A 20548-nucleotide genomic window follows, 5' to 3' on the forward strand; every position below is an offset into this window, starting at 1 on the left:
TCAGACCCCTGTCCGGGATCTGGTGAATATGGCATTTAAGATTTTCAATGCCCGTGAGGAGCAGGCAGAGTACGCCCGCCTTCAACAGGAGATGAGTCTGCAAACCCAAACCTTGCTACCTTTGGGGCCGGCCGGCAGCCACGTTTGGTCCAAAAGGGACTGTGCGTGGTGGGGGTGCAACGAGAGAATGCTTCCAGTGCAGAAACGAAGGCCACAGTGCCCCCAACCCTGGGCTCCAGCCCAGCCTTGCCCGGCGTGTGGTCAAAGCGGCCACTGGAAAAGTGACTGCCCCTGGAAAAGTGACGGGCCCTCTGCGTCTCAACGTAGAGGGGCCGTCCTTCCAGGTCATGACCCGCCGCTGGCCACACTGGAACTGGCTGAAGGCTGAAGATGGCAGGACTCGACGACCCATCACCCTCGCCGGGCCCCCAGGTAAACGCTCAAGGTAGTGGGTAAGCAGATCTCCTTCCTGATCATTCAGGGGCTATGTCTCTGTCCTTGCCCTCCTTTTCCGGGCCATTGCCCCTTCCACGATCTCGGTCATGGGTAGTGATGGCAAACATGCTCTGGCCTCAGCGCCTTCTCACCCCGCCCTCTCCCCTCTCCTCCCTCCCTAGAGAACAACTTTCTTGCTAGCACAGGCTTATCAGAAACTCAGTTCTGAATTCAAGCAGTTAGAGGCCTGTTCCAAGAAGTTTTAAAGTTAACTGTTGACAAGGATTTTAAAAGGACCCACTCACCTGGACGGTCCTGCCCCAGGGGTTCAGAGACAGCCCTCATCTGTTTGGCCAGGCCTAACAGAGACCTCCGACAATGCTCATTAGAACCCAGCACTCTCCTCCAGTATGGAGATGGTCTCCTTCTCTGCAGCCCCTCCCTGGACATGTCTCAGAGGCATACAGCTGGCCTCCACTGGTAGGATTCTTCCAGCCTTCACCCCGCAGCCTACCTGACCATACAGCTTGATCCCACGGTTCGGGAATGGCAGCCCTGCCTCCGGGCTCTGGCTGCAGCTGCTGCTCTCACCAAGGAGGCCCAGAAGATTTGCCTCCAGCAACCCTTACAGGTCTTCTCCAGGATCTTGTCACACCGGTCCTTATCTCTCCTTGCCCCCTCTCCCATGCAGGAACTCCATCTCCTGCTCCTGGAGAGTCCTGACATCTCCCTAACTCAGTCCCCAGCCCTGAACCCAGCCACACTCCTTCCTGCTGCCTCCACCCAACCTGCAGCAAAGTACTCCTGCCCCGAGGTCGTCAGAGGCCCTCACTCAACCTCTGGCAGGACTCTCAGATCTTCCTCTCTCTAATCCTGATTTAACTCTGTGGATGGAAGCTCTTGTCTAGACCCCCAGGGACGTCAGAAAGCCTCGCGGACCCTGGATACGGCCTTCATCCCTCTTCACTTCGCCCACACTGCCAGAGGCAGCCACAAGTGCCTGCTCCTCCTGCTCACCCCAGGGACGTCAGAAAGCCTCGCGGACCCTGGATACGGCCTTCATCCCTCTTCACTTCGCCCACACTGCCAGAGGCAGCCACAAGTGCCTGCTCCTCCTGCTCACCCCAGGGAGGAATGCGCCCCAACTTTCCTACCCATCAAATGAGGGGACACCTCCCAGGGCAGGACTGGCAGGTAGACCTCACCCATATGCCTCCCCACAAGAAGACCAAATATCTGCTTACCATGGTAGACACCCTGACAGGGTGGGTAGAGGCCTTCCCTACTCGCAAGGAAACTGCTGAGGTTGTGGCTGAGACCCTAATAACACACATAATCCCTAGGTTCGGCCTCCCCACCTCCATACAATCAGACAACGGCCCGGCTTTTATATCAAGGGTCGTTCAGCAGGTTAGCACCTCACTTGGCATCTCCTGGAAACTGCACATACTCTACCGCCCACAATCATCGGGTAAGGTCGAGAGGGCCAATGGCCTCCTTAAAGACCATCTAACAAAACTCTCTCTAGAAATTCACAGCTCCTGGCCGGATCTCCTGCACATGGCCCTGACCAGAATCCGGGCTACACCAAGGAGCCCCACCTTCTTAAGCCCTTTTGAACTCCTATATGGGAGACCCTTCTTGCTCAACCATCGTCTCCCTACTGACCCTCCTCTCCTGGCTCTTATCTTCCATACCTGTCTCTACTCAGGCAGCTGCTCCGGGAACACGCTGACAGGTTTCTGCCCAGGCCAGAACCAGCTGACCATGGCTCGCGAGGACCACCCCTCCAGCCCGGGGACTCAGTTCTCCTTAAGAATCTACATCCCAAGGCCTTGGAACCCAGGTGGACGGGACCTCACACAGTTATCCTCACAACCCCCACTGCAGCCAAACTACTTGGAGATCCATCGTGGCACCACCTCTCCAGACTCAAGAGGACCCCGGAGCAGCATGACTTCTATAAATGTGAGGTGTTGGGCCCCACTAAGGTCCGCCTTAGCCGCCCTCCCCCTCCTTCTTCTCCTCCCAGCCCTGGGCAACCTACACCCTCCTACACCTGCTTATGTGTGGAGGTTCAAGGTCCATGAAACCTACAACCAGGACAGCACACAAGTCACCCGACAGGTAGGATCTCAGGACTGCCCTCTGGCCGGATGCCAGGCGGAGATCCTGATTGCTGTCAACCTCCGGTCAGTGTCCAATGGTGGCCGACCATACGCCTGCTTTGCTTACGACCAGCGGAACCCAGACAGGTGTAATCGAGACGTCAACACCTGTGGGGGTTGCCGCTGGTCAGGCTGTGTCATCCATGATGCCTACAATGAGGTCAGGTCTGGTCCCTTTTTCTGGAAGGACGGGACCTTCAACATCAGGGTCCGGGACCCCTGGGACCAGCGATGAGTTGCAGGCGTTATGGGAAAACTATATGGGGATGGTTGGAGCTCAACCCCTTCAGGGACCATCTACATCTCCCGGGAATATGTCATGGCCCAGGAGGCCCAAATCCAGGTCTCCAAAAGCATCCTACAGGCCAAAAATTCCCTTAAAGGGAAGCTGCCTGATTCCCCCCCCCCCCCCCCCCCGGGTAGAAGTCCTGTCTTCTTGGCTCCAATTTATCCAACACACTCTACTATTCCTTAAGGAGACCCGCACCCTGCCCAATGTCTCGCACTGCTTTTTATGTGTCTCTCTCCAAAGACCTTTGCTGGCTGCCGTCCCACTCATGACTCCTCCAGGAACTCAAGGACATGGTGAATGTCAGCCTCCCCTGGCTGGCATTCCCCTCTACGAACCCGAAACTCCAGAGCCCACCTTGCCCCTGCGGATATGCTACCCGACCAGCAACCCGGTAACTGTGGGACGGGTCACTTGGAACTGTACCCAAAACCACACTGCAGCCGGTCCCACCAAGGCCAGCCCGGGTACCTTCTTTTGGTGCAACGGCACCTTGAGCAACTGCATAAACTCCTCTGACCCCGGGCCTTGCTTCGGGGTCACAGTAGTTCCCCAGCTAACCTTGTATGGAGAGAGCTTGCCTGGTTGCTCCCTTCATCCCACCCCTGGGCCCGCAGGGCCGCCTTCCTCCCTGTCATGTTGGGGGTAAGTATTGCTGCCTCAATAGGCCTCGCTGGGGGGTCCTCGGGAACAGCATAATCTCTGCTCAGGATTTCAATGACAGACTCCAGATAGCCCTGGAGTCTACTACTACCTTCTCAGCCTCCCTGCAGCGGCAAGTAACATCGGTAGCCCAAATAGCCCTGCAGAACCGATGGGCCCTAGACCTTCTTACTGCGGAAAGAGGAGGAACCTGCATGTTCCTTCAGAAAGAATGCTGCTACTACATCAACGAGTCCGGAGTGGTGGAACAGAACGTGCAGACCCTGACTGAGCTGAATGAAGAATTACGTGCAAGACACTCCTGGAACAACTCTCTTTAGAGCTACCTGGACCCTACCCCTGATAGGGCCCCCAATTCTCATCTGTGTCTTTTTTTCCCTAGCTCCCTGCCTCCTCAAATTCATCCGCTCCCGGATCGCAGAAATGTCTCCGGTGACTGTAAACCAGCTCCTGCTCCATCCCTACACTCGGCTGCCCCTCAACCCGCCTCTACCTGACCCTGGCCTTTAACATCCCCCACCCTCTTCGCCCCTGGTCAGCAGGAAGTAGCCAGGACGATTTCGGCGCCCCCTATCACCAAAAAGGCTGGGATGTTAGGTTGAGGCATGGGGGAAAGACCACAGCCATGCAAGCATCCGCAAGGTAGATGGTGACAAAGATAACTGGCGCCTTCCCAGACCCCTGCCCGAGGCAGGAATTCCACACCTCTCATGCTCTCCACCCTCCCCTCACCAAACGGCTGTATAAAGGAAGTACCTAAGCCCCCCGTTTTGGCGCGAACTCCCCTGGCCCACTCTTGGACCGGTGAGTTTCGCCCGGGAGCGCAAGATTAAAACCTCCCCCCCTTTTCCATGGCCTGGACTCTGTGTCTTGTTTCCTGCGTCGCAAACCTTTCAGCCTGACTAGGCATGTGCTTGAGATATGACAAAACAAGTCACCCCAAAACAAGTAGGTGAATTATTTTAAAGTATTTGATGTGATATTTCTAAAACAAAACCCTAAGGCATTAAAGTCATCTTCATTATAATAAATATGCCTTTCATAGGCTTGCTTACATTTTTAATTATTTAGTATAAACTTTATTTTTAATTAGAGAGAGAGAGAACACTGAAATATTTAGAGCCACAAAATTCTTAAAGTGGTAAAACACCATTCTAATATTTTCCGTAAGAGAGAGCTGTAACTATGTCTTTTCAGCTGAGAAAATGGGGCACAGAAGGGTTGAGTAGTCTGCCGAGGTTCCCAGTGGGAGTCAGGAATGGAAATACGAGTCTATTTGCTTCTGAGTCTTCCCGCTCAAGTACAGCGTTTCTGTAAAGTCTGGAAATATGGTGAATATACGAAGGTCAAGGGCACCTTCAAGCCGTAAAAACGTAGGTCACATCTCCATGCTCTGCAAGGGACCCTTCTGCGGCCGCGCTCCTGGTCCCGGGGTGCTATTACCGGCCTTCCTCTCAGTGTCCCTTCCTAGCTGCGTGCTTAGGACCATCTCACTTGCTTCCCTTCTTTCTTAAAGGGGCAGCAAGGTTGAGACTGGACTCAGACTCTCGGGGCTCCCAGCCACACAGCACACTCTTTGTATTGAAAACTGTTGGAACAAATGGATTATTTCCAGATATTTGTCAAGAAATTCATAATTCATATCCTCTGACCCTATAACTCCACCCTGGGAATCCGTCCTAAGAGAATGTACTATACAATCAGTACAAAGCCTTCTCGTAGCAATGTTCAGTGTAGACTTGCAAGATCGGGTTGGGAGGACCAGACCCAGAGCTCAATGGTTTCCTAAAGACAGGACTGCCTTGAAAGGGATTATCAGGCAGTTTAACAAAGGATATTTACAAAGCGTTTGCAATTACCCGGGAATGCAGATGTTATAATGCTAAGTGGAGGAAAATACAAGATACAATCAGTATGATTTCAACAGCAAAAGATGTTTCAATAGCAAATCAGAACCCCTAGTCATGCGGGAAATGGCTCCATGGTTGGGGTACTTGGAAAACACTGAGTTAACCTTGAACATGTTCTGGGGTTTACATGCTAATGAAGTTGTGAATCTTTCAGGCAGAGTAAGTATGTTACTCAGCATCACTCAAACTGGACTGCTGCCAAGTCTCCCAGTGCGAGATGATGAACTACAGGATTCGTCATCCGTGAACCAGAGACCAGCAGCACCATCTGATCATGGAAAGGGGAGCCACAGGGAGTGGTAATTAAATATGGAGCATCTGGGCTCTCAGAGGGGCCCTCTGGCACTTACAACCTAGGAGAGGGACCGAGAAATACACAGAGATGCTGCAGCGTAGCGTGTTAGCATGTTCAAATGTTCAAAATGTTCACATCTTCTGCCCTGCCATTCCGTTCATGAGCTTCTATTCCTAAGGAACTGAGCAGAGTGCAGCTAAAGACCTATGTAAAAAAAAAAAGTACTGATCTCAGTATTGTTTAAAATAGTCCCATGTTTAAAACAATTTATATGCTAAACAACAGAGTATTGAGAAAAATTTAAAATATATACGCATATACACCTGTGAATGCCCAGAACATAGAGAGAGGAATAAGTACACGCAGTGTAACTGTGCTATCTACAGGGGCAGAGTCGGGACCAAAGGTTGCTTTTACAATCTTGGGGGGGAAGGACTTTGTTAACAAACACTCACTCCAACATGGAGGGTCACAATGTGCTCTGGGCTGCCACGCCCTCGGGATCCTGCCTCTGCACTGCAGCGGGTACAGTCTCATAGAGCCAACCAGGGGAACTTGGAAAACCACTTCCTTGAAACTGATAAGATCCCTGCCACAGAAATCAGATCTATGCAGGGTTTTGCTCATAAGATGGTGGCTTCCTTTACGATCAGTTTCATTCTTCTACCAGGGCAGCGAGGGACACTGTGAGCCCGGCCACAGAGCCAGGCCTGAGCAGAGGTGGGCAGGGGTCCTCAGTCCTGCAGGACCTCCCCGCTGGCTCAGTGGCTCTGTGGCTGCTCTCCCCCAGATGTGTTCTGATGGCCTGGGAGTCCCCTCCTGCCCCCTGCCACCCCTCTTGACAGGGAGCACATGAGGCTGGGTTCTGCAGGACTGCTCACATGACCCCCTGCTGGTTGCACGCACTGGGTGATACAAACAGTTCTGCCAAGTGGCCCATCAGAAAGGAAAGGCCAGCCCTCCCTCCGCATTTGGCGTCCTGATGCCTGTCCCTATCAAAGGCAAAACACAATGACAGAATATTTCTATCTGCCTGGGAGACTGTGTACAGAGAAATGTGCAAGTTTTGCAGCTTCTTTTAGAAAACGCTTCCAACTCTAAAGGCCCGCCAAGTACCCTGCCCTGGAGGAGCCTGGGGGCACTCCTCCCACATGCTGCCAGCTCCGTCTCCAGGGGCATAGGGGTCACCCGCTCCCACCTGAGAGTAACCGCTATTGCCATTGGCCTCTGGGCAGTTATCACAGTGTAGGCCTCTGGGCACTCCCTGGGGCAGGCAGCAGTGCCGCAGTGCCTGGCTTCAGCAGGCGTGAGCCTAAGAGTGAGCAAGGCCTACTCTTTATAGACTCCGTGCCCACAAACATGGGGCCTGAAATGCTGCTCCCGTTGCTAAGAACTGAGGAGAGGGCGGACCCGAGGGGCACCCGGGTGCATGGACCACACTCTCTGCTGTGCTAAGGAGAATTTTCTGGAAGGTGCAAACTTGGGGTCTTCCAAGGGCTTTGCTTTGGGCTCACACCCCAACCTTGCACTTCAGTTGTCCCACGTGTCATCTACGAGAAACACTCCCAGAAAAGTGACTATGAGCCTAAGGTTGAAGAAAGGCCCTGCCGTACCCACCCTGGCCCACGAAATCCTACCATCCTTTGGGATCATTTCCAATGCACCTGCTTCAGGAGCCTCTCTGCCCCACGGGGCACTGGAGCTTCCTTTCTCCCCAGCCTCGCTTGTACCTCCTCATGGGTCTGAGCACATGAGCCCTCAGCGATGGCTTTAGAGGGGATTGCTGATGTGTGCCCTTGAGCACCCACACCTCTTCCAAGGGAGCCAGGCCTCACCCCCAGCAGGGGGCTGTGGCGGTGCATCGCTGAGACTGGGACCTGGACCCCGTGAGCAGTCATCTTCTCGATCAGACTTGCTGGGATGAAATCTGCAACATGGAAGTAGGCTTTGGTTGCTGCCTGCTGGAAATAAGATGCTGAGCAAAGGGCATAGCCAGGTTGCCTTCTGTGGCACTCTGGGCAGAACAGAAGTCTGCTGCAGTCAAAACCCAGGTGTGGGCCCGGTGGGCGTGACTCAGCAGTTGAGCATCGATCCAGGAACCAGGAGGTCACCAGTTTTATTCCTGGTCAGGGCACATGCCTGGGTTGTGGGCTCAATCCCCAGTAGGAGTGTGTGCAGGAGGCAGCTGATTGATGCTGTTTCTCTCGTCAATGTTTCTATCTCTCTATTCCTCTCCCTTCCACTCTCTCTAAAAATCAATAAAAAATAAAAAATCATTAAAAACAAACAAACAGTTTTTTCCCCCTGGCTGCTTGAAGATAAATCTTCATCATGAATGACACGGTAACCATTCGGACCAGGAAGTTCATGACCAACAGACTACTTCAGCGGAAGCAAATGGTCATTGATGTCCTTCACCCTGGGAAGGCAACAGTACCCAAGACAGAAATTCGGGAAAAACTAGCCAAAATGTGTAAGACCACACCTGATGTCATCTTTGTGTTTGGATTCAGAACCCACTTTGGTGGTGGCAAGACCACTGGCTCTGGCATGATTTATGATCCTTGGATTACGCAAAGAAAAATGAACCCAAACACAGACTTGCAAGACATGGCCTCTATGAGAAGAAGAAGACCTCAAGAAAACAGAGAAAGGAACGCAAGAACAGGATGAAGAAAGTCAGGGGGACTGCAAAGGCCAATGTTGGTGCAAAAAGTGAGCTGGAGATTGAACAACAGAAGGAGTAAAGATTCTTCGGTGACTTTATCTGTGATGGTTGTGCAGATTTTTCGTGAGAGGATTAATAAACTATAAACTTTAAAACAAACAAACAAATAAACCCAGGTGAGGTCCCCAGGGCAAGGATGCTCCTTCAGAGTGCCCACCGGGCACACCTTTTTCTATGTTAGAGGCTGGGCCAATCATATGACAGGAATAGAAGGGAGAGAAGAGAGGAAGCACCCGTTAGTGAGCCCTCTGTATGCCAGTGGGTCCTCCGCCCACAGCTCTCTGGCTCTCACAGTAATCCTTCAGGGGCAGCATTAGTATTGCCACTGCCAAGATGAGCACCATGACCAAGGAGGGACGTCGCCCAACGGGGCCAAGGTCACACCACTTGTAAGTGACAGAAACAAGATGTGGTCACCAAGCCCTCCCACATGCCATGACGCCACGCCACTTCCCACAGCACAGAAAGCCCTGGAGCTGAAATTCTGATTCTTTTCATTTCTATGCATGTGTGCTCCTGGCGCACTGTCCCCTCCTCCAAGGGAGCTCTTGCCTGTGACGCTGTCTGTCCACAGCAGGTGATCAGAAGTTGCCCCATGAGCCAGGGAGGACCTGACAGCCCCACCTGCGCCAGGTGAGCCCCCACCAAGGCTGCTCTTCAGCGGACCTGAGGCTGCAGCGCACGAGCAGAGCAAACCACTGTGTCGGTTTCTACAAAACTAACCAGACCCTTACCGTACGATCCGGCAGCGTGCTCCTTGGGAGGTAACAACATCTGTTCACACAGAGACCTGCATGCAGATGTGTATAGCACTTCATTCACAATTGCCAAAACCTGAAGCAAGAGCTGTCCTTCCGTGGGGATGGATAAATAAACTGTCCATCCAACTAAGAGGAAATGAGCTACCAAGCCATGAAAAGACATGGGGGGAAGGTAAGTGCATATTAGCAAGTAAAAGCAGCCAATCTGAAAAGACTCAGTACCACAGGGTTCCACCTATATGACATTCTGGAAAGGGCAAAACCATAAAGACGTGAGAAGGTCAGTGGTTACCAGGGGTTAGTGGGAGGAGGAGGGACGACTAGGCGGAGCACAGAGGACTTTCAGAGCCGTGAAACTAGCCTGTATGACACTGTGGCACTAGATATTTGTCATTATAAACTTGTCCAAACCCATAGAATATGCAACAGCAACAGGGAACCGTGCAGTAAACTATGGTTTTATGTGTCGGTGTAGACTCATCATAGTAACAAATGTACCACTCTGGCGGGGGATGCTGAAAACGGGGGAACCTGGGGGGAAGGGGGACAGGCAGTATTTGGGAACTCTCTGTACCTTCCTGCCATTGCTGTGAACTGAAAACTATTAAACTTCTGTTAAAGTCTTTATGAATTTTAACCCAGCATCTCATTGCCAGGAACATGTCCAAGAGGAGACGTCAGCGTGCAGCTGCGACAGCTCCAGCACCAGCATGGGTTTCCACGTCATTTATTAAGAGGGAAGATCAGCAGATGGAATAATAACAACAGCAGTTACCACTTTGATGGCACCTCTAGGTGATGCCCAGCATTCTGACCACCAGCGAGTGGAGTCCAGCCCTGAGGGTCACACAGAGCTGTCCCCAACAGTCACGAGGCGGCTGCAGTTCATGGGCCATCGGGTGAGAGAGGGATGCAGCCTGGCAGTATTCACACCGTGCGCCTCTCCGCACGTGACACGGCTGCAGGGGAGGCGCCCAGGGGAAGGCTGTTCTGCTGCAATGATGTGATTTAGAAGATTTATTTTTATACCAAATTGTCTTTGTCTCTTTTTAAAATGCAAATGTAATCATGTCACTTCCCTGCTTAGAATTCATGCGTGCTCCCAATCTTTCACTACGTGATTTTCAAATTATTTTTTTCCATCACCAGAACCATTTATCAAACAAAATGCAAGCCCCTTAGGAGGGCACACTAAGTCCTCCTGGGCCCAGGGCAGTGCCGCCAGCCCACAGCCCCTGCAGCCGCGGTGGGATACCCACTGCGCTCTGGACAGGCAGCCTTCTGTCCTAGGCACTGGCTGACACTCGCAGGAAGGGGCTCTCCCTCTGAGTCCCCCAACGCCCTCTGACGTGCCCACCACAGTGGCTGCAGAGCAGGGAAGCCAGGCCCGAGAATGGGTCCTCGCGGTGCTCTCACCAGCTCCCCTCCCCTCACAGAGGCAGAATGTTTCTCAGCTGCAGAGAGGATTGCACTGGCTCTGCAGGGCTGCCACAGGCTTAGGTGATGCCGGGCACCGAGCAGGCCCCCATGAACAGTATGAGCGAGTGGGCACACGGTGAATGTCTGTGTAACCTGCTGCCTTTCCACACACAGCACAGGGGAAGGTCTGCCTTTGGGGGCCACGTGGGAGCATCAGAGCTCTCAGAACGACTCCGACCCCAGGGCAGTGGGAGAGGTTGAGCTTGGGCAGGGCCTGGGAGAGGAGACAGAGATGGAGGGTGAGATCAATAAGGTAGGAGATGGGTGAGGTTCGTCAAAAACTGGACAGGCACAGGGAGGCACCAATGGGCCACCCACAGACAGGTCTGGGCCCCTGAGCCTTGGGACGAGTGAGCCCATAAGAAGGATCTGGGCTGAGTCTTATTCCGGCTCCCAGCTGCCTTCAGGGGACCTGGCCCACAGCATCCACCAACTCGAGAGTTAAGGTCTCAGCTTCTACATCCCACACCCGAATCCCGAGGCTGAAAGCCGGGCCTTTGTGTGATTTATAGAGAACTCCTAACTCCGGGGGCGAAGGAAGTTTGCAAAGAGCAGTTGCTGCACGTGGGGGTCATACATGCAGAGCCACTGCCGCCCTTATGGAGCTTTGCAGGGACCGGCGATTGTTCCCATTTTGCAGATGAAGAGCTGAAGCTCAGAGAGATACGAGGTGTCTGGTTAATAATGCGGATTTTGTCATCAAAGAAAACACGGTAATTTCAAGAGAAACATCAAAAGTGCTTTTTTCAAAGTAATTTCCATCGCTAGCTATACATTCCTCCATCTTTCAGGTAATTGGTGGATACCGTCCCAATAGAACTTTTCTTGTTTAGAGGCAAATGATTCAGAGACACAATTTTCCACTTCTTTGCATGTGTTGAAGTGCTGCTCAGAAAGTGCGTGTGCCATCGATCAGAACAAGTAGTAATCTGAAGGAGCAAGGTCTGGTGAATACAGTGGGTGGGTTAATACTTCCCAGGCAAGATCTTTTAACGTGTCTTTAACTGGTTTTAAGTGTGTGATGGTGCATTATCATGAAGCAAAATTACTTTGCCGTGTCTTCTGGAACATTCTGGTCGTTTTACAATCAAAGCGTGGTTCAAATTGATTATTTGTTGTTGGTAGCGATCAGTCTTAATGGTTTCTCCTGGTTTTAGAAGCTCATAATACACCACACATTCCTGATCCCACCAAATGGAGAGCATTTTCTTTCTGAAGCGATTTGGCCTTGCAGTCAATGTTGATGGTTGACCTGGATCAACCCATGATTTTGTGCGTTTGGGATTCTCAAAATAAATCCACTTTTCATCACCAGTCACAATTCGATGCAAAAAAAGACTTTCTTTCATGCCATTGAAGCAACATTTTACTGATGACTTTTCGGTTTTCCATTTGTCTTTCGTTCAGTTGATGTCGCACCCATTTTCCTCCCTTGAAAATCTTTCCCAATGCTTGTAAACAATCGGAAATTATTTACTGAGCAATGTTTAATCTTCCTGCAAGTTGTTTTTGAGTTTGACATGCATCTTCATCCAATAATGCTTGTAATTGTTGGTCTTCAATCTTTTTCGGTTGACCTGGACATTCTTTCTTTGTCTTTCACATCGAAATCATCACTTTTAAAAGCATTTAAACCAGCGTTCTCAAGTATCTTGAGATGGAGCATGTTCACCATGAGCTTCCCGAAGTATATGATAACTTTTTCTTCAAAATAAAGTAATGCATTAAAACGTCCCGCAAATGCTCTTTTTTTGGCATGAAATTTGACATTTTTAAGCATAAAAATATCTATGATGTTAACACCTTCAGAAAATTTGACATATGAAGTTTTGAAGCTTGCTCTCAATACAACAAAATAGCATATATATCAAATCACATATATATCAACATATGTGTAACTCCATCTATTGAAAAAAATTCGTATTTATTAATTGGTACACCTAGTAACGTGCCCAAAGTCATGCACGTAGTGACTAACCAAAACAGGCAGGGTTTGGATCCAGTTCCATCTGACTCCAAAACGCGGCCATTCTGCTCAGTGGAGCCTGTAGGGTGGACTAGCACAGCGGCTGGAAGCCGCCCTCCCCTGTCCAAATGGCCACACACTGGATCAGACCGGAGGCTGCAGCAAGGATGTCAACCACTTCACTGGGCCCCCGGCTTAGAGCCTCTCCAACTGTCAGAGTCCTTCTCCTCCCAAGGCCCCCCAATGCAGCAGCACAGGGCAAGCAGGAGCTGGCTTAGGCATTAAGGACTCCCTCGTGGGCTGAGGGTACAGTGTAATCGGGGACAGGGCTAAGTCCTGTCAAAGGGGCAGGGAGGAGGCTCCGGGACCCAGGCCTGTGCTGGGAGACTGCCCTCCCAGGCTGGGGCAGTGCCAGAGGAGCCAGTGGAGCCAGTCTCTGCAGACAAGGTGGGCACAGGGGTGTGAGGGCAGAGGGGTGGCTGGGAATTGAGCTACAGTTATCACCTGACAAGCAAGGTGACTTTGATCCATAGTGTCATCCAGTCCCATGCCTGTACCCCACTCATTCACCAATAGCTCTTGAGCAAACTTGCTGTGACGCAGGCACACTGTGTGCTGGGGAAATGGCAGGATAAAATGAACCAACCTTTCCCTTCAGGCTGCTTTCATTCCAGTGGCGAGGACGCTAGACTGGCAAATAAAGGTGGTGAGAAATGTTACAAGGAGAAGCTTTGCCTCAGTTCTGTTATCGTGCACTGTGTGTGTCGGGTTATAAGGTCTTCTTTAGCATGGGTCATGGCACAGAGCGTTTGAAAGCCACTGGTCTCAAAGAACCCTTTTCATGCTTGAGCTGGTCCTTGCGCTTAAACCAGGTTCCTGGGATGAGGCAGGCATGCTGTGGCTGAGGTCCCGCCCGCCCCCTCGCCGTGCCTGGAGAATGAGGAACAGAGAAAGCTATGGAGGCAGCCACTCTGCAGCTCCTCCTCTTCTGTCAATTAGTGCGGGGCTGCCATGACAGCACAAGCTGATGGGCTTAAACGACCGAAATTAGTTTTCTCACAGCTCTAGAGGCTAGCAGTCCGAGATCAAAGTGCCAGCGGGACGCTTTCTCGGGGCCTCTACCCCGACCTGCAGGCAGCTGCCTTCTTACCGCGTCCTCTCATGGCCTCCCCCCGTCGGCCTGCATCCCGCTGATGGTCCGCATCCCCTCGCCTTGTAAGGACAAGTCCAGTTGGATTGGGGGCACCCAGACAGCTGCCCTTTAATTCATTCACCACATGAAAGACCTTTCTCCAAACACAGTCACATTCTGAGGTGCCCAGAGTTAGGGCTTCCACAGATGAATTATGGGGAACATACTTCAACGCATAACACAAGTCCAAACTCAGATGACCCCAGCAGACGTGGAACTTCAGCCAAATGCATCTTCTTTGCTCACCACAGAGTGCTCACTGGTGGACACGTATTTTGGTCACGTTCAATGGCGCCCCCTTTTCTGGAAGTGGGAACCACCCTCCCCCCTGTCGCGCGAGTGTTTTGCTTAGTGTAAGCTCTAACCCTGGCTCCCAGGGTGGCCATGCCACTCCAGTCCAGCCAATCAGTGCACAGCATCTCCCTGCACATGGATCTGTGTAGGGCAGGCTCGTGACCCTTTCAGAATCAATGCGACGGAACGACAGGATTTCGTGGCCTCAGGGACAGGGGCCTCTCCCCCTGGGTCTGGGTCTGGCAGTGGTCTGGCCTTGGTGTCAAATGTACCTGAGCTCAAATTTAGATTTTACCACTCTCTTGCCACATGACTCTCAAATTGCTCTTCTAGAAAATGTGAGTATCACCCGTGCAATTTTGTTTTGATGGTTAAGTGAGTTAACACTGTGGAAAATGTCTAGGTCAATGGCAGGTACACAATGACCTCTTAATAAAGGTTGGCCGCTCATGATGATGATGATAACTCAATAAATTAGTAAATCACTGTTTTTAGGAGGGACCTTAGACTAGAACTACATTGCAATGTACACACTTGACTAGTTCATCTTCCAATCCCCCAGCGCCTAGCAAAGATCCGAAGGGTGGCCCTCACGGAGGGATTAATGTAAAGAGAAGAGGGAGCGACCAGGGTTCCCTCTGCCTTGTGTGACACGCTGAGAAGACGACTGGCCACAGGCAGGGAGAGAGCCCTCCCCTGGAAGCTCAGGCCTGGCCTTGGCCGCCACCTCCAGAGCTGTGAGAAATAAGCATCTGACCTTCAGGCCCGGGTACAGTATTTTGTTTCAGCAGTCGAGCTGACTAAGAGGGAATAAGTGGAGCCTCATTTGCCTTTTGACCGGAATGTTGCCAGCTGGAAAACTCCGTCATGCCAGGCTCAGGACTTCAGCTCCTGTTGAGTCTGCCCTGGAGCCCCTCTGGAGGGAGGAGAACCACTGCCTCCGGCCCTGCTCCCTCATGCTCCCTCAGGGCACCTCCCCCTCGGCCTGGGTGCCCGGGCCACACCCCCTCACCCAGGGCCTCCTGTGGATGGCCCAGGCCTGCTCTGCCGCCCCCTTCTCCACACTCCGCCCTCAAGCAGAGAACTCCAGGCAGTGGATGGCCCAGGGGTCCTGCGGGGCATCCCTGGGGAGAGGGAAGGAGGTGTCTGTGGAAGTTCAAACAGCAGTCAGCGTGCAGCGCCAGTGATTTTGATAAAACATATTAATTCCAGGTTGGCAACATGTTTTATTAATGGTTTGATTTAATAAAAGACAACAATATAAAAGCAAAATTAAGTGCTTAAAACATTTTAGGGAAGCACAACTTCAGGAAAAAAAGGCAGAAATCGATATAATGATTTTGAGAAATGGCCTCCTAAAGCATAAGCCAACTAATTGTCACCACGTTTCCTCCCCACCCAGGGGAGGGGGCACAAGAGGCTCTTGATAATAAAAAGTACCAGGTCTTGGTAAAGGAATACCGAAGTGCCAAAAACGAAAACTAAAAACACTCAAGCAACCTCATCTGGGTTCCCGTGCCTTCATCTTCGCAGCCCAATCAGACTCCCACAGCCACTCACCCTTCCCTTAGGGTCACTTCCCCAGGGAATGCCAGGTCCCTGCTACAGTTTGGCTGGCAAACCCTCCCAAGTTTATATCCAGACCCAGACTGGTCACTTCTGAGTGACTTACCCAGGAGGCCCCAGCTAAACGGCTCTCAAAGTCTGAATGGGAGGGTCCGAGGCCAGCACTTGCCCGACCGGAAGGAGGTAGTGAGGGGAGGCCAGGTGTACTCCCAGAGCAAGCTCACTGGTTTTACTTGACTGCATGTTACAGGCCAATAAAAACAATGTTTCCTAACAATTATTCTATTCACAATTTACAAAAGATGGAGCACAGATCAATTGATCACATCAAAGCATAGAATGGTTGCTCTTCTTACTCAGGAGAGACATTCCTAGGTCTGCTGCGAACTATGGCGGGGGGGGGGGAGACCACTCCCCTAATCCCGATGGCCTGCTGAATGACCCACGAGAGCTGTAGCTCCTCCCACGGTGGGGTGGACGGAAGAAGAGAAGAACACCGAGATTGACACCTAGCAAGGTGGCCTGGGAGCGCCAGGGTTTAGCCGAAGGCCCACATGACCCCAGCGCGGCTCCCTTCCCATTGCTCCACACGGTGGTTAAAGGGCTCCAGCCACAGCGAAGGGACATCAGAGGGCGAGGGAAGTAGAGTCCCTCCGTGGAAGGCGGAGATGAAAGGCGGGTGTGAAGACCCTTTTCTTTGGCTCTTCAGAATGCTCCTTGACGCAGGGTGGGGTGCTCATTTCCCATTAGCACTGTATTATTAGATGAAAAATTTTAAAATTTTTATTGTGATAAAACACACATAACATAAAATTTACCATCTCAACCATAGTTGAGTGTACAGCTCAGTAGTGTTAAGTACGCTAACATTGCTGAGCAACCATCGCCACCATCCATCTCCAGACCCTTCCATTTTGCAAAACTACAACTCGATCCGCATTAAACAGTATATCCTCACCCCACCTGCCTCCGCCCCTGGCCACCACCATCACTGTCTCTGTGGATTGGACTACCCTAGGGACCTTACATAAGCGGAATCATATAGTACTTGTCTTTCCTGCAATTACTTTACTTAGTACAACGTCCTCACGTTTCATCGATGTTGTAGCCTGTGTCAGAGCGTCCTTCCTTTTTAAGGCTGAGTTCCATCCCACTGTGTGATGTGCCACATTTCGCTGATCCATCCATTCATCAGTGGACATGGTTGCTTCCACATGTTAGCTGCTGTGGGTAACGCTGCCAGAAACAAGGGTGTATAAGCATCTCTGACAGACGCGTTTTCAAGTATTTCAAGTATTTATGCAAAAGCAAAATCACTGGATTTAGGTAAAACTAGTTGTAGTTTTTTGAGGAACCACCCTGCTCTTTTCCACAGTGGTGGCACCATATTATAATCCCACCTAGATAGAAACGTTTTCAACATTTCAGCATGTTTAACATTTGCTTGTCACTTCATTGAGATGGATGGACCAGACCCAACACATCACAGAAGCCCAGATCTCCTGCGCTGTCACTACCGCTTCCCACACTACCAGACGCTGCGCAGCTGGCGCGCACGGCTCACCCCCAGGTGCGCAGGGTCGGGCCCAGGCCCCCTGTGGAAGGCAGAGTGCTCGGGGGGCCTAGATGCCTGAGTACCTGAGGCACCAGGCCAGCTGTGGACTCCCCAGGGGACACTCACCTTTCCTCTAAGCCAGGCCAGAGTAGGCGAGCGCCCCGAGGTGGGCGAAGGCCACGACAGCGTGGAAGGTGTCACACGGCACCTCCAGACCCTGCCGCTCAGCAGCACCACGCAAGGGCCTGCGGGTAAGTCACTCCAAAGGATTTCCCCTTTTTGGTCTGAAGACAATAGTATTATCAACTGTATCAATAATTGTGAAACATGGAGCCTTTCCCAGGGGCTCACTGTTCAGCAATGAGAAATGGGGTTCAGCGATGGGAAGGCGCCCCTGCCGGCCCGCAGGACCAGGACGCCTGGAGGCAGGTCTCACTGAGCCGCCCGGGAAGCCCCGCTGTCCCTGGGGCTCTGCTTCCCAAACCGACTGCCAGGGCTTTATCCATAACACATACTCCCCAGGGCCGCTGTTCCACCGGACACTGCCCCCCAGGCCCCCAGAGCCCGGCTGGGTGAACCTGGGCTGCCACACATCCCATGGAGAGAGGGCGGAGCCAGGGGATCGCTTGGCATTGAAAACGGACAGCAGAGACCCGTCCAAACACACGCAGCGACAGCCTCTCCTCTCACAGCACAGACCAAGTCCGGGCTCCCAAGTAACAGCCACACCCTGGCCACCACAGCCACACCCCGGCCACCACAGCCACACCCTGACCGCCACAGCCACACCCTGACCGCCACAGCCACACCCTGACCACCACAGACACACCCAGACCACCACAGCCACACCCTGACCACAACAGCCACACCCTGACCGCCACAGCCACACCCTGACCGCCACAGCCACACCCTGGCCGCCACAGCCGCACCCTGACCACCACAGCCACACCCTGACCACCACAGCCACACCCTGACCACCACAGCCGCACCCTGGCCACCACAGCCGCACCCTGACCACCACAGCCACACCCTGACCGCCACAGCCACCCCTGACCACCACAGCCACACCCTGACCGCCACAGCCACACCCTGACCGCCACAGCCACACCCTGACCGCCACAGCCACACCCTGACCGCCACAGCCACACCCCGACCACCACAGCCACACCCCGACCACCACAGCCACACCCCGGCCACCACAGCCACACCCTGACCACCACAGCCACACCCAGGCCACCACAGCCACACCCTGACCACCACAGCCACACCCCGACCACCACAGCCACACCCCGACCACCACAGCCACACCCTGACCGCCACAGCCACACCCTGACCACCACAGCCACACCCTGACCGCCACAGTCACACCCTGACCATCAAAGCCGCACCCTGACCACCACAGCCGCACCCTGACCATCAAAGCCGCACCCTGGCCACCACAGCCACACCCTGGCCACCACAGCCACACCCTGGCCACCACAGCCACACCCTGACCACCACAGCCACACCCTGACCGCCACAGCCACACCCTGACCACCACAGCCACACCCTGGCCACCACAGCCACACCCTGGCCGCCACAGCCGCACCCTGACCACCACACCCTGACCACCACACCCTGGCCACCACAGCAATACCCTGACCACCACAGCCACACCCTGACCATCACAGCCGCACCCTGACCATCACAGCCACACCCTGACCACCACAGCCACACCCTGGCCGCCACAGCCACACCCTGACCACCACAGCCACACCCTGACCACAACAGCCACACCCTGACCGCCACAGCCACACCCTGACCACCACAGCCACACCCTGACCGCCACAGCCACACCCTGGCCGCCACAGCCACACCCTGACCACCACAGCCACACCCTGACCGCCACAGCCACACCCTGACCACCACACCCTGACCACCAAAGCCACACCCTGACCACCACACCCTGACCACCAAAGCCACACCCTGACCATCACAGCCACACCCTGACCATCACAGCCACACCCTGGCCACCACAGCCACACCCTGGCCACCACAGCCACACCCTGACCACCACAGCCACACCCTGACCGCCACAGCCACACCCTGACTGCCACAGACACACCCTGGCCACCACAGCCACACCCTGACCACAACAGCCACACCCTGACCACCACAGTCACCCCCTGACCATCAAAGCCGCACCCTGACCACCACAGCCACACCCTGGCCGCCACAGCCGCACCCTGACCACCACAGCCACACCCTGACCACCACAGCCACACCCTGACCACCACAGCCACACCCTGACCACCACACCCTGACCACCAAAGCCACACCCTGACCACCACAGCCACACCCTGACCACCACACCCTGACCACCACAGCCACACCCTGACCACCAAAGCCACACCCTGACCATCACAGCCACACCCTGACCACCACAGCCACACCCTGACCACCAAAGCCACACCCTGACCATCACAGCCACACCCTGACCACCACAGCCACACCCTGACCACCAAAGCCACACCCTGACCATCACAGCCACACCCTGACCATCACAGCCACACCCTGACCACCACAGCCACACCCTGACCACCACAGCCACACCCTGGCCGCCACAGCCGCACCCTGACCACCACAGCCACACCCTGACCACCACAGCCACACCCTGACCACCACAGCCACACCCTGGCCACCACAGCCGCACCCTGACCACCACACCCTGACCACCCCACCACTGCTCAGCAGCCAGAATGCCTCCTCCCACTGCCCCAGCTGCCAGCCTATCTCTGCCTACACCGTACACCACATGGAGGGCTTCTCCCTCCGTCCACAGGGCAAGCTCCCTTGAAGGGGCCAGACTCCTCAGGGCCCTGCCCTTCTCTGCTCCTACAGCATCTTGTGCCTCAGAGCCCAGCGTGGGCCTGGCCCAGACCTCCCTGGGACATTCTCCTTAGAGGACAGTCATGGGTGGACAATGACATTGTGGCTTTAGTGCCATTGAGACCAGCCCACACCCCGATCCTCCAGGCACTCCAGGGGCCAGTGCAGATCTGAGGACGCTGGGGGAGGGGATTTGTGCAAGATGCCCAGAGTTCATTGCTGGTGCCGCCTTTGCTGCCCCCCGGGACCCCCTGAGCAGCTGCTTAGCGTGGGGTTCAGGGGGAGAGAGAGAGGGAGAGGGAGGAAAGTGTCACCCATGTTCGGAAGGGCGCTGTGCTTGGTTCAATGTTCTGCAGTTGCCCCCGTGAGATCGTAATGC

The 20548-nt window shown here is 53.6% G+C and overlaps 1 protein-coding gene and 1 pseudogene across 1 annotated transcript in view; one reads left to right on the top strand and one right to left on the bottom strand.

Moving 5' to 3' along the window:
- The window catches only part of FRMPD2 (FERM and PDZ domain containing 2), a 56389-nt gene extending 48299 nt beyond the window's left edge, over positions 1–8090 (bottom strand). Inside the window, 2 exon segments of the mRNA XM_054729328.1 lie at positions 7596–7794; positions 8053–8090. Coding sequence (XP_054585303.1) covers positions 7596–7794; positions 8053–8090 — 237 coding nt within the window.
- LOC103292891 (40S ribosomal protein S24-like) lies at positions 8073–8577 on the top strand (annotated as a pseudogene).
- The last annotated feature ends 11971 nt before the right edge of the window (positions 8578–20548 follow it).

The sequence above is a fragment of the Eptesicus fuscus genome, chromosome 17 (genome assembly GCF_027574615.1).
Source record: "Eptesicus fuscus isolate TK198812 chromosome 17, DD_ASM_mEF_20220401, whole genome shotgun sequence".
In the NCBI taxonomy this organism is placed as follows: Eukaryota; Metazoa; Chordata; class Mammalia; order Chiroptera; family Vespertilionidae; genus Eptesicus; species Eptesicus fuscus.